Source organism: Trachypithecus francoisi, unplaced genomic scaffold, assembly GCF_009764315.1.
Source record: "Trachypithecus francoisi isolate TF-2019V2 unplaced genomic scaffold, Tfra_2.0 Lachesis_group1, whole genome shotgun sequence".
Lineage (NCBI taxonomy): Eukaryota > Metazoa > Chordata > Mammalia > Primates > Cercopithecidae > Trachypithecus > Trachypithecus francoisi.
In genome coordinates, this window is record NW_022681454.1 from 79,830,846 (window position 1) to 79,845,853 (window position 15,008).

The following is a 15,008-nucleotide window of genomic DNA, read 5'->3' on the forward strand; positions in this document are numbered from 1 at the left end:
TATTTTAAGTTTTCTTAGCTGTCACCAAAATATGTATAAAAATCTGAGAGACTGTCAGGTTTCTTTTTAAACGTATTTTTACGATCATTTACATTTTAATCAAAGCTGCTTTAAGTATGTAGTTCAACATTACTGGCCAAATTAGAGAAGTAGCCTATTTATAGTTGGTGAATTAAGCTTCACTGGATTTTTGTCAAGACAAGACATATCTTTTCTGAAAACAGTACAATAGAAGTGATTCCAAATAATATGTGATTTTTTTTTCTTAAGACAAAAAGTTTATGCTGCTTTTACTCCTCTGTGGAGCTTGGGTTTGCAGCTGTCATTGTTGGTGAAATAGTAAAACCACTTGTGGAGGTGTTGGCTAATAAAACAATGGAATCATAAATGCCTCTTACAAACAAAAAGCCAAAATAATTTTTTGAAAGAGTATTTAATTAAAAAGTCACCAGAAGTAGATGCCAATATACCATGCACAAACTATATACTTTGTGGACTTCCTATAATAAAGTAGCATTTTAAGTAAGATTTAAAATGTATATACACATTGCCAAGGTATTTGTGAAAACTAAAATTTGCTTAGAAACATTGGGTGAATCTGTGGTAAAAAGGGTACTATGTTTCATAACTAATGATATGAAAACCAACTTCAAAAAAAGCCAGCAACATATTTTTCATTTTAACTTGAATACACAGGCAAATCTTTTTAGTGTATATACAATTTAAACATGATATCAGAATTTTAAAAAAGTTCTTTGGCAATAAACACAACTAGCTCTGAACCATATACAACTAAGGAAGTTTACATTGTTGGTGAATTGGAAGTTTAAGTTTTAGGTAGGGGTATGTTTTGCTGGTGCGGTTGCATTGATTGTAAAACTTTCTGGAGTACTGACTCCGCAGATTAAAGAAGCTGCTGGAGAATGAATGTAACTTAATACAGTGGCTCCTTCAGAAAATTTTCCTGTGGTATCAGCCAAACTAAATAATGTGTTTAGTGACATAGTAAAAATTGTGGTTACATAAAGGCTAGTGCATTAGATACTAGTTTACTAGTTTATTCTCTTTATTATGTGATAATAAGGAAGCCAATCATAACAAACTATTATTGCATGCTGAGTAACAAGTAAAGAGAAGTTCTGTCAAAAATGTTTGAACCATAGATCAAACCCTTATTTTTTTCTGCAAGATAGGAAGCCAGTTTGGTCCCAACTTTTTAAAGATGTAAACTGGATAGCCACACTTGTTTATTTGCCAGATTATCTTCAATATTTTTACTGAGCTTAATATTTCCTGCCAGGAAAAAAATGCAAGATGTTTTCCAATGGCCAATAACATCAAAGGGCAAAGTGAAAGACGCTTGGAAGAATAGCTTCCATAAGTTGTTATGATGTAACTTGATAACAATTATCAATGAAGTAGGTGGTAAATTTTATATTGCACAGTTGCAAAAAGTTATCAAACATGGTACATATTTTATAGAATGTTCTGATTTTCAGAATAAACCAACACAGAATTCATGAATTCAAAGTCCGTGTCATTGAGATAAAATTTAAATTTGACTCTAACTTTATAGTATAAATTGTTGTAATTGGCTATCATTGAGGAATAAAGACAAATTTTGAAGTTAAATTATCACTTGCCTGAGCTTACTAAAAGTGCTTTAAAATCTTCTGTTATCCTGAACATATATATGTGACACTGTCTTTTCTACTAATAGTGTAGTAGAAAATGGTTTAGCTATCCCTTATCCTCTGCAAGTAGCAGTGTCAACTTATTGTAGTAAGCAACCTCACTTACATTAAACATTGCTATACCTGTTTGTTCAAAGTATGCATATAGACATTTAATATGGGGACTCAGCATTTCTCTCATGATTTTAGAAAAATAATTGAGGAACACAAAATTATGAGTGTAACAGTGATTGTCCATATTAACTTCCCATAAATAAATGAGCAATGCATAGTTTTTATAAGTCTTTTTCCTTTTATGTTGATTATAACATTTTATATTTGTTATGTACAACACAAATTGGGGTTCAACATTTCATTTTTCTAGAAATTCATTTTTTATTTAACCAAAGTATTAGTCTACAATAAACTAGGAAAAAAAAAAAAAAAAAGGTGGTCCCTTCACCACAGACTGAAAGGTACCTGATCCAGAAGAGGGAATAAATGCTAGGTTAATCATAGTAGGAGGCTCTACATTACTCACTGGAATCTATTAAGTTAATGGTCATAGTTGTTACATATAAATTGGGGCCAAGAACTTAAATCTTTCTGAACACAGGGCTAGCAAAATAATAAAGCAACATTCTGTGAAAGGATTGTTTCTATAGATTCAATTTCCAATTTTCTGCTCTCACAAAGAGCTCAAAACATCCTACATCCAACCTCTTTCCAACCTCTGCTATTCTAACACCACTTAGCAATGAAAAATTTACAATAATTTAAATCAGGAAGAAATAAGATCTCCACTGGCTTTGGCTGATGCACTTGATTTATTTTCTAAACAGTGTTTTTCTTAGGAAAGAGGCTCTGCCTCAGTGTTCTTTGTAGTCTGCAGACTTAGTTCAAAGTCAGTGTTCTCAAATATGTATTGACTAAATTAGTAGTATAAGGGGATATATAAAAATTTAGAAAAAAACTTAAGCTTCTTGAGCAGCTCAAGACTTCACCATTCTCATTAACTCATTTCAGTGGAAATCAAATGAGTCACCATACTCATTAACTCATTTCATTCAATTTGTTCTTGAGGTAACCCAAATTTTCTCATTGGGAAAAACTACCAAACTCCTTATACTATGCCAAATCTTTTTTGATAGGCCTAAATTTAGAGAATGAGTGCAGAATAGGAAAAAAGCCCACATTTACATTCAAAGTTTAAAGCCACCTAGTATCTGAGGTCACTGATCAAAAACAGCTGCCACATTTCCCAGTGGGGAGTAAAATAACCCAACTTAAGAAAAAAATGCCCACAAAGTCAGACCAGGGTCTGACTTTGAAACGGGTTAACATAAGGAGTTCTCACTGCTGCAATAAAGTTAAATATTCAACACCAATAAAAGAAAGCATTTACTTTTTAAGGAAATAAAACAAGTAACACTGGTATCAACTTGAATGGATGCTTCAGGAGGGCAGGGGATTTTGTGTTTTGTTTAAATATCTGCAGAAAGACGATCAAAGCAGTGTGTTCTCTCCAGTATCAAGAGCTTAGAAAATGGACACACTGTGACTTACTGGGTTCAAAGCTTTGAACTAGAACATGTAATGTTTTAGATGGTTATGTTTACAGCTTCTCCATATGAAATATTCATTAAGAGTATACTCATTTATATATTTTAAAGAATCAAACTGGGCAATGTTAAAACTGATATTTGATCATGACCTTGGATAACAATCATCTAATTCTTACCTTTCTCCAAAAAATTGGGCACATATCCTCCCAGGTGGGAATGTTAATGCTTTGGTATTTACAGAATAGTCAGTTACCTGCTTTGTATATGAGGAGTCAGTGAACCATTAAGTAAAATGTGTATCTGACATACCACAGCTCCCAAAGAATGAATTTACCACTGACATCAAGGTTTACTGTGAAATGCAGCAGATACATATTTTACAAAATATGAAATTTAATGAAATTCATACTTTTAAGCAATCATTTCAGTAAAAGAAATTGTTATGATGTATATGTATGACAACAGATTCAGAACTGGTTCGAGTTGAATTTCAGCAATACATTTTAAAGGTATTTGCCAAACAAACCCTAAAGCTCATTTTATTTCAAGTGAAAACATCATGAAAAAAGTCATGTCACATTGACTAACAAGGTTGGTAACAAATGTAATGATCACCTTTATCACTTAACATTTCACAAGACTTTTTATTGGTTCTAAAAAGTAATTAATATTTTTAAGGTACGGTATATAAACAAAATAGCCGTATCTTGATTTCTGGCAACATGAAAAGGCCAATTTCCTTTCAAAACAATTCCTGGACTACAGCTACAAAGGTAGTGAACAAGGTCATATAGAGTAAAATTCAACTCCTGACACACACTTCTATGGCAACTGTAACATAGTTAACACTTGGCCTGTACCTATATGAACACTGATCCATTAGGGGCCAGTGAATAAAAATTTCTTCAATCTCATTTGCTATTTTAGTTGAGGATTCTAATTTACAGAAGAGCTGGGCCTTTCCTTCTCCCATTCCTTTTATAACTTCCTATCCAGTTTCCTGCAGTTTGTGTTTCCTCCTATATGAATTGTTCTTATAATCTTTAAGTGCATCTGTTTCCATTCACTTTATGCCTGCATGCTTCTCTATGACTTGCCAAACATGTAGAATTGGGTGCAAAGTAGTATTTTTCCAAGGTCAAAAGAAGTATACAAATTCATTTATTAGGATTAGGTTTAAATTGCTTTCATTGAAATTATTCAAAGGATTTTTGCCTTCATTAAAAATTATATCAAGTAAATAAAAATATGACATCCATGTTTGTTCACCAATAAGGATTTAGGTTTATCCAACTTTTTGCTAATACAAATTCAAGCAGTCTTCTTGATTATCGTTCCCAGTAGATGTATAACAGAATACAATAGGGGTGTCAGTTTTCTGGAAAACAGAGGTTCAATTACAAAAAGCCAGCTAACAGCACAAAGGTCACCAAGGTACGATACAATTTTGAGTGGGACCTATGCAGTGCTACTTAGCCATTAAAAATGCCAACAAAAGGAATGGGGAATGAATCACAGTAAATATTCCCTTAACTGTAACACTTAAATATGCATGTACACTGACTACATTCTATTTCAGGTGCTTGTATAACTGTAAAGACATTATATTACGAAGAAACACAGCTGGAAGTCTGGGCTTCTGCATTGTAGGAGGTTATGAAGAATACAATGGAAACAAACCTTTTTTCATCAAATCCATTGTTGAAGGAACACCAGCATACAATGATGGAAGAATTAGGTAATAATGACTAACCAAAAAAACTTGTATTAAATGTTGTTTAATAAATGCCAAAGCTTGGCCTCATTTGAGATAAGGCATGTATTCATTATACTTTGTGGGGAGTTAAAAGTATTTATGTGCATTCAACTTCTGAGAAATCCAAAATAATTACACATATTCTTAGTCCCATACTAAAACTCCCCATACTTTTAGCATTCCTTCTAATACAAGCTGAGTGGATAGTGAGTCTGGAGAATGTAAATAAGAGGCAAGAAATAACTAAATTAAAAGTAACATCATTAAAATGGTCAGATGCAGCAAAAATTAGGACCACTAAGATAAACTTGCATTAACTTCAGCAATGAATTAAAATACTAATCATATCTTGGTTTTTTTTTTTTTTTTAGATGTGGTGATATTCTTCTTGCTGTCAATGGTAGAAGTACATCAGGAATGATACATGCTTGCTTGGCAAGACTGCTGAAAGAACTTAAAGGAAGAATTACTCTAACTATTGTTTCTTGGCCTGGCACTTTTTTATAGAATCAATGATTGGTCAGAGAAAAACAGAAAAATCACAAATAGGCTAAGTTGAAACACTGTATTTATCTTGTCAGTTTTTATATGTAAATACACTGTTAAAATGTCAGGAAAAGTATGATCTAATGAAAGTCAGTTACACCTCAGAAAATGATTCCAAAAAAATTAAAACTACTAGTTTTTTTTCAGTGTGGAGGATTTCTCATTATTCTACAACTTTGTTTATATTTTTTCTATTCAGTAAAAAGCCCTAAACAGCTAAAATGATTTGTATACCCCACTGAATTCAAGTTGACTTAAATTTAAAATTTGGTATATGCTGAAGTCTGCCAAGGGTACATTATGACCATTTTTAATTTACAGCTAAAAGATTTTTTTAAATGCATTGCTGAGAAACAATGCTTTCATCAAACAATAAATACATATTTTTCAGAAATTATAGTTGTCTTTTAGTATGCGATACTAATTAAGGTTACTTGTATTACCACCATTTAAAAGATCCTAGTAATTTATCCTTTCAAATACCATGTTATTTGTTACCATCATTGACAAATGTCTTCTAGGGTTATCCCTAAAAATGCTCAGAGAATTATAAACTTGTTTTGTTTTAGTAAGAAATGGCTAAAGCTCTTTTTTCCACAATTGTTAGTGACTGTGTAAAAACTTGCGCTGCTCCACCAGTGGGCCTTGGGAAATGCATCAAGGCCAAACCAGCTTGACCCTGGCTCATAGACATGGTCATGAGGCTATTTAAATTTGTGCCACATGAAGAGTGTTTGTACACGTGCCTCCTAGAAACTACACTAAGGGTAATTTATTTCATAGAGCCCACCCAAATGCCTTATAGATTTTATTAATTTGGATATGAAAGTGTACCCCATTTGGTTTCACCAGGAACCCAAATGCTATCAAAAAGTTGTGATGATTGATAGCAAAAATGTATGAGTCTCTTAATATACTCAGCAAGAGTGTCACAGCAGTAATGATAAAGACTAGTTTTAGTCTCAAGCCTTAGAGGGACCCTTTGTTGCCTTTTGTAGTGCAGCCTCTTACGAGACTGGTGTTTTGTTTGTTTGATTAACAAAACTGTGGCCCAAGTGGAACCTTGACCTTTTCTCAGATAATTTGTTTATGTACACAGCTAATACAGCTCTTTAGAGTCCCTGTTAAGTGACTCATTCACATTCCTTTCTTGGATATAAAGTCATTGCTGTCTTTATTTCTGAAATATTACAAGACAAAGATTTTTAACTTAACATGAAAAATTCACTCTTTTATTTTGGAAAAAAAGTTAACTTTAACTTTTCATACTAACAAACAGAACAAGATTTAAGGTAAATTTCTTAAACATTATCCAGAAAAATAACAAGATTTATAGTATCTACTTCTGGTACTAATATACACAAAAGGCCAAAACCATGCCTATTCTGCAGGTGTAGCTTCGGTGCTCTCCTGTTCAGGGGCAGGCTCACTGCCCACTTCTTTTCCTTCTTTGCTTCTTTTAGATTTTTTGTGTTTGTGTCTCCTGTGACTATCTCCTTCTTCACTTTCATGGCGACGTCTACTATTACTGAAATAAAAAAGGTGTGTTCTGTTTAAATACACAATCAGTGACAAAAATCCAATCACTCTAAGGAAATTCTCAATATAACACTGGGTTTAAAATAATCTAATGCATTTTCTCATCAATATAGTGTGGGGAAGAATCAGTTTTATGTGACTTTTATGCAAGGGTTGTATTTATTTTATAGGGCCATCTTCACTGATATTATCTCAGATTCCCAGTGCCTATACAGTTTCTGAAATGCATATTATAATATACAGTAACAAATTAGAAACAAGCACTAACTCAAAACTGGAAATACTGTAAAGGGTTGATTTTTGGCAAACAATAGGTATTTTGTTTAATGCTTTTTTAAAAAAAATTGAGACAAGGCCCTGAATTTTTCTTTAACGAAACCAAGCACTGCTTCGTTTCATAACTTACTAAAGATTGGTTCATAGGCCAAAATTTCCCCTCTTCCAATGCGATAATGTAGTAAGTCAAAATCTCTCCCATACTATTGGCTCACTATTTTACTAAAGAGCAAACCTTCGAGACGACTTATGTCTGGTTTCCTCTTTTTCCCTGTGTCGTCTTTCTCTATGTCGTTCTTCTTTCTCTCGACTTGCTCTGTGACGCTCATAACCTCTTTCTGCATATTCCCTGTATCTGTATCGTTCTTCATCGCTGAAATTGAAATAGAAATGTTTTCTTGACAACTGGACTATTAATTCTGAATGGATTCAAACTGTAAAAGAGGAGATGTGATCTGCAGTCCAAACCCCAAACTCACATTAGCATCTTTTATAACATTAGTGAGGAATAAATATTTGTTGAATTGAGAGGAAAACAATGGTTGTTCTCAAAATAGCACTAGAGCTAAGAATATAAATATATAATAATTACATATGTTAAATGACCAATTTTGTTCTGTACTTTCATAGCTGTTAAAAAGATTTAATATAACAATGCTTTGGTTTTTTCATTTCTTGAAAAAGTGAGATCTGCAACTGATTTAAATTGTTATCAGCTTTTAAAATTTTTGCTCCTTTTAAAATTAAAATATTTGTATATCTCAGATATCTCAGATTTGAGACGGAGTCTTGCTCTGCACCCAGGCTGGAGTGCAGTGGCCAGATCTCAGCTCACTACAAGCTCCGCCTCCCGGGTTTACCCCATTCTCCTGCCTCAGCCTCCCGAGTAGCTGGGACTACAGGCGCCCGCCTCGTCGCCCGGCTAGTTTTTTGTATTTTTAAGTAGAGACAGGGTTTCACCGTATTAGCCAGGATGGTCTCGATCTCCTGACCTCGTGATCCGCCCGTCTCGGCCTCCCAAAGTGCTGGGATTACAGGCTTGAGCCACCGCGCCCGGCCCATATATCTCAGATTTCTAATCAATATTCTTGGAAAGTCTTGGACACATATTTAACATTATAGAAATATACAACTCACAATGACTACAAAACAGAAAGCAAGTATGTTTTTAAACTTTAGGTTTATCATTAAATATTCATCAAATAGAGAAGTATAAACATAAAGAACAGAGACATTAAAGCAACTTCTACAGTATCCATACAAAATGCAGATTGGACATACCTGCATTCTGACATCCTAATTACGTGTGTGCGCTTGCGCGCGTGGGAGGGGGCACTACGTGGCTAATAACTTCAACTGCATACATATAAGTTGCATCTCCATTTTCTGATTTTGGATTGAATTACACAGACTGGTGAAACTGAGATGAATGGCTAGAGTTAGAGGGTGGTCTTTCTTTACCTCCCTAGACCTCTTTTCCTTTCATGTTCTTTAACTGACATTCTCTTTCCATCTTTCTCTTTATCCTTCATGTCTCTTATTTCTTCCTTTTTCTTTTTTTTGTTTAGCATAGAAGTCAACACTTTCTACATCAGTAAATTCCCTTAGAATAAAATAATCTTTTAGAAGAGTATGCTGAAGAGCTTTGATTTCTAGAAATGTTTAATATGAATTATTAAAGTAGTAATTTGTATGAAACATCAAGATGGTAAGGAATCTCAGGGTTTAACATAGTCAGGTAACAACTATAAGCCATGTTTTAAAAGACATGTCAGCCTATGTTCTAGCAAAAGTAATGATTCAGTAATGCTACGCTTAATGCCCAATTGTACTGCTGACCAAGTTATTATCTGTGATACATTAAAATTTTAGAATCTTATTTAAAAAAGAGAAAATATATTAATATATACTTTTGCACATATTTGTATATGTTATTTCCACTATTTTTTTCCTATCCATAAATATGTACTTTGTACTTGGAGTGTGGAAGCATGTCACCTGAAAGGGAACATGCCATGCCAGTCAGTGGAGAACAGCAGAAAGAGTACAAGTGGAGTACACACAGGATCACATCCTGATTTTGCCATTTAATAAATGAGTGACCCAGGCTGTTACTTAACCTCACTCAGCCTCGGTTTTCTCATCTGAAAAACTGCCAAGAGTCTTTTTCAAGGCTTTTTACAGAACTGACAACATTTATAAAGTGCTTGGTATGAAAGCAGGCACTCAATAAATGGCAGTCTTTGGTGAATTTAATGCTTAATTTTTTCAGAAGCAGAACTTTTTAGTACCATGTCTTGAAGTAGAATAAACTAGCACCATAGGAAATACAGTTAACTTCTCTCAAAAAATGAGGCTTTTCAAAGACTGCAACTAGATTTACATAAAAATAATTAAAGTCAATTATCTCATAATGTGTCATTTGTAACTCTCCTTTTCCTCTTACCCTAAAACCAAGTCTTGTTGAACTCGAAGCCTTTAGATTCTAAAAGCAGCCCTGTGATGGGAACCTTACAACAGACAGTAGAAGATTGGGTCCTACCCACAAAATAGAAAGACCCTCCTCCTTCCATCCCCTTTTCTGATAAGTGGCTGAACCAGAAAGGTTTCTCTGAACCTGGAAATTACATTAGAGTTCATTTCAAACATCCTCAAATGACCAGCCTTCTTTCTGGCCCATAATTAAGCTGCCTAAAAAGCAGAAGTTGAAACTGGTCAGTAATTGTCAAAACAATGGCCCTGTAATTTGTAAAGCAACATATACTACATGCCATACTGCTAAAATATCAGCCTTCAGACACCTTTACTTATACTTCACTTGGATTTTCCAGAGCATAATGTTTTCCCGGGATAATTCAGAACTCAAAATTCCTCCACTTTTTGCCTCTCTGACCTTAAACATTTCAGTCAAAATTTAGGTAAACTTTGACTCCTAATGCCCTACAGTTCAGCAACTTGAATATCAAATGTGGTTTAACCATTAATGCTTTTAAGTTTCAATAAAAACTCAGTAATATCTGTGCATGTATTTGAAGCAGAAGAATTAGAGGATTTAGCCAAATCTTCTATAAACAATGTGTTATTTATGCAAAGAGAATTTATGAGCCCTGCCTGGTAAAGCAATTTATTTTATTCTTATTTCCTATCAAATTTTGCATTAAGCTCCTTACTTATAAACATATACAATCTAGAGATAGCAATGCTATCTCAAACATATTCATTTCCACATTAGAAACAATTTGACTTTCTGGAAAGTAATGCCCTCGAACTTAAAAGAATCATGCACTTAAATTAGCTAAAGTCAACAGCACATTTCCCACCAAGCAAACACAAATCATATACTCATGCACACACATAGACACACACACACACACACACACACACGTATCATAGTGTTTACTTATTTGGTCAATAAAATTTTATTAAGTGCCTATGATGTATAAGTCATATTAGTAGGAGCCAAAGGAAGGAAAAAAGATGAATAAATCCTTATCAGTTCCTTCTTGTGCATTTTTTTAGGTAAAGTTTTAAGCCACTGACCAGTCCTAGTCAGCTTGACAATATGAGGGGTCTTCAAAAAGTTCATGGAAAATGCATACTATGAAAAAATTATGCATGGATTTCAACATTTTTCTGCACCAAAATAAACTCAGTAATTTGTTACAACATCGCTGAACAGGATCTAGAGGTACTAGTGTTAACTGTTTAGGGGTACCATAAGCCACACCCATATAAGTCAGCAAGCTTAATAAATATGCATGTTTTTGACTGATCTACTGTTCAGCTCATCTCTTTCCTCTCCTTGGGTCTCCCTATTCCCTGAGAAACAATAATGTTGAAATGAGGCTAATTAATAACCCTACAATGGCCTCTATGCGTTCAAGTGAAAGAAAGAATCGCACATCTCTCATTTTAAATCAAAAGCTAAAAATGATGCCTGGAGAGGAAGGCATGTCAAAAGTCGTGACAAGCTAAAGTTTATCCCTCATGTGCCAAAAAGACAAGTTGTCAAGCCAAACAAAAAGCTGTTGAAGAAAATTAAAAGTGCTACTCCAGTGAGCACATGAATGGTTAAGAAAAATGACAACAGTATTATTGCTGATATGGAGAAAGTGTTAGTGTCTGGATAGAAGAACAAACCAGCCATACAGCATTCCCTTAAACCGAAGCCTAATTCAGAGCAAGGCCCAATTATTTTCAATTCTATGAAGGCAGAGATAGGTGAGGGAGCTGCAGAAGAAACGGAAGCTAGCAGAAGTTAGTTAGTTTGTAAGGATTAAGCAAAGACGTGATCTATATAATATAAAAGTACAAGGTGAGGCAGTAAGTGCTGATGTAGAAGCTATAGCAAGTTATCCAGATGATCTAGCTAATCTGATCATCTGATGGAGGTAGCTCCATTAAACAACGCATTTTTAATGTAGATCAAATAGCTTTATACTGGAAGAAGCAGCCATGAAGACTTTCACAGCTAGAGAGGAGAAGGCAATGCCTGGCTTCAAAGTTTCAAAGGACAGGCTCACTCTCTTGTTTCCTAATGCATTGTTCCTTAATGTAGCTGGTGATTTTAAGTTAAAGTTGGTGCTCATTTACCACCCTGAAAATCCTGGAGTCCTTAGAATTACGGTAAATTGACTCTGCCTGTGCTCTAACAATGGCACACCGAAGCCTGAATGGCAGCACATCTGTTTACAGGATGGTTTACTGAATATTTTAAGTATTCTGAACAAACTCTGTTTTTTCCTAACAATAGTAATACTCACTGGGGATAGAGGAAAGCTCCTCCTTCTCATTAAACGATGCAGTTCCATTACATTATTTTCAAAATTTGCAGTATATGTATACAGTCCAGTGTCAAGTTAATGACAGGGATATGTTCTGAGAAATGCACTATTAGGTGATCTCATTGTTGTGCAAACCCCAGAGTGTACTTACACAAACTTTGATGGTACAGCCTATTATATACTAGGTTACATATTATAGACTATTGCTCCTGGGCTTCAAATCTGTACAGCATATTACTGCACTGAATTCTGTAGAAAATTTTAACACAATGGTAAGTATTTGTGTATCTAAACAAAAGATACAGTATAAACAGTATTGTAATCTTATGAGACCACTGTTATACATGTGGTTTGCACTGACAGAATATAAAAATAATAACTAAAATCAGGAGGAAAACTTTTTAAAACATATGTAAGACAAATTTTCTTAAATATTAAAACTTAATACATAAGTGTGTTGCAGGAAAGACTCATAGGAAAACCCATTTAAAAAGTTTTAAGTAAAATTTCCAATTCTTAAAGGCAGCCTATTTGTGCATTTTCTTTAAAAAATGGATAATGGTGTTTGGAAAATCACTATAATGTTTTTAATCCACTGGACATATTTTAAGAGTGACCTTGGGCAACACAGCATGACCCTGTCTCTACAAAAAATTTTTAAAATGAGCCAAGCATGGTGATGCATGACTGTAGTCTTAGCTACTTGAGAGGCTAAACCAGGAGGATCACTTGAGCCCAGGACTTCCTACATTAGGGAACAATGCATTAGGAAACAAGAGAGTCAGCCTGTCCTTTCAAACTCTGAAGCCAGGCATTGAGTTCTCTTCTCTAGCTATGAAAGTCTTAGATGGCATCTTCTTCCAATATAAGACTGCAGTGAGCTATGATCATGCCACTGCACTCCAGCCAGCCTGGGTGATAAAGCAAGATCCTGTCTCTAAAAACAGAATAGAAGTGGTGATAATTTTATTTTTGAATATTAATATTTATAATACACTGGAAATATCTATATGGTCAACTAATTTAAGCTTAAGATGAAAAACTTAGATGGCAAGATAAAAATAAATGAAGGGGTAGAAAATTCTTTTAAGAGATAAGTAAACAAATAAAAGGACGGCTGTTCAAGGTAATGGGAAGCTTCTAATCCTTTATCATTTTAAGATGGCTTTCCTAAGTACTCCCTGAGCATCTCTTTTCCAAGTGAACTGAAATTCACTTCCTCATAACAAAAATAAATTTGAAAGCGGTTATAAAATACATAGTATAAACTCCTGCACACCCAACAAACCTGTTGAAAACACTTGGTGTAGGACTGTGATCACGCTCCCTCTCTCTCTCTCTGGTGCGTTCTCTTTCTCTGTCCCGATCACGGTCTCGCTCTCTGTCTCTGTCTCTCTCTCTATCTCGGTCTTTCTCTCTTCTGGCATAATAGTCCCACTGCTTGCTGGTGTCCACAAGACTAGGCCATGAAGGCGCAGAACCAGGAAGATGGGGAAAGGCAACTAAAGAAAAAACACAATTAAAAACAAACATTATGGTACTTTAAAAAAACAAAATGCCCACCAAAAATATGTCATTAGATTATAATAGAAATTCACTTTATAAATAGAAAAGAGAACTATCACATGGTGAATGAATACCCACAGTATCAGGGGAAGATCCAGAAACAAATCTTAAAAACCTAACATATAAAGACCCTTCATTATACAAGGTGAACAGGAATCAGAATTAGGTTGACCAAAAACTCCCCAATATAAAAAATGGAAACCAGAATACATTGGGACATCTTCAAAGTGCTGAGAGGAGGCCAGGAGTTCAAGACCAGCCTGGTCAACATGGTGAAACCCCGTCTCTACTAAAAATATAAACATTTGCTGGGCATGGTGGTGCATGCCTGTAATCCCAGCTATTTGGGAGGCTGAGGCAGGAGAATCACTTGAATCCAGGAGGCGGAGGTTACAGTGAGCAGAGATCATGTTACTGCACTCCAGCCTGGGCGTCAGAGTGAGACTCTATCTCAAAAAAAGAAAAAAAAAAACAGTGTTGAGAAAAAATATCAACCTAGAAAAGTGTACTCAACAACATTTTATTTCAAGATTCAAACTGCCTTTGTAAACATCAACAAAAAAATAAGCAAAACTTACAACCAACAGACTTCACCAAAAGAATGTCTATCAGGCCGGGTGCAGTGGCTCACGCCTGTAATCCCAACACTTTTGGAGGCCAAGGTGGGCAGATGGTGAGATCAGGAGTTCACGACCAGCCTGGCCAACATAGTTAAACCCCATTTCTACTAAAAATACAAAAATTAGCAGGGCGCGGTGGCAGGTGCCTGTAATCCCAGCTACTCAGGAGGCTGAGGCAGGAAGATGGCATGAACCCGGGAGATGGAGCTTGCAGTGAGCCGAGATGGCACTACTGCACTCCAGCCTGGGCAACGAAGTGAGGCTCCATCTCAAAAAAAAAAAAAAAAAGAAAAAGAAAGAAAAAAGGAACATCTATCAGATATACTTAGAGAAAAAGAAAAATTATCCTAGAGGATCTAACATGAAAAGAAGTAACGGCTGAACAAATAAATGGTAATCATATATGCAAATTCAAACAAACCATATATGCTATTCAACAGTAGAGATTTTTTTAAAAAGAATAAAACTAAAATAGTGAACCACAACAGGATATAAGTTAGACGAGAAGATTATTCTAAAGTCTCCGTATTGATGGAGAAAGATGTTCAAATTATATGTAACTACACATTGTTAAGTATGAATAACAAATGTCGAGTAACCACTCAAAAAAAAAAAAGAAAATGTATAGTTTCAAAACAATGAAGAAAAAAGGATTTTTTGAAAATCAATGCGAAACTCAGTCA

At 34.7% G+C, this 15,008-nt stretch overlaps 2 protein-coding genes across 29 annotated transcripts in view; one reads left to right on the forward strand and one right to left on the reverse strand.

Annotated features, from left to right (window-relative positions):
• The window catches only part of LNX1 (ligand of numb-protein X 1), a 182,605-nt gene extending 176,493 nt beyond the window's left edge, over positions 1-6,112 (forward strand). For 4 of the 6 annotated variants that reach the window (XM_033214660.1, XM_033214659.1, XM_033214658.1 and 1 more), the window contains 2 exons: positions 4,818-4,976; positions 5,366-6,112. In XM_033214660.1, coding sequence (XP_033070551.1) covers positions 4,818-4,976; positions 5,366-5,501 — 295 coding nt within the window. In that variant the 3' untranslated portion in view covers positions 5,502-6,112. The remainder of the gene's footprint in view (positions 1-4,817; positions 4,977-5,365) is intronic. The other 2 variants (XM_033214661.1, XM_033214662.1) reach the window with 1 other exon arrangement.
• Positions 1,049-15,008, reverse strand: part of FIP1L1 (factor interacting with PAPOLA and CPSF1) — an 82,910-nt gene continuing 68,950 nt past the window's right edge. For 17 of the 23 annotated variants that reach the window (XM_033214679.1, XM_033214678.1, XM_033214673.1 and 14 more), the window contains 3 exons: positions 13,428-13,641; positions 7,591-7,728; positions 1,049-7,068 (listed from right to left, as the gene is read on the reverse strand). In XM_033214679.1, the coding sequence (XP_033070570.1) occupies positions 6,921-7,068; positions 7,591-7,728; positions 13,428-13,641 (500 nt within the window). In that variant the 3' untranslated portion in view covers positions 1,049-6,920. Of the gene's footprint in view, positions 7,069-7,590; positions 7,729-13,418; positions 13,642-15,008 lie in introns of all 23 variants that reach the window. The other 6 variants (XM_033214685.1, XM_033214687.1, XM_033214682.1 and 3 more) reach the window with 3 other exon arrangements.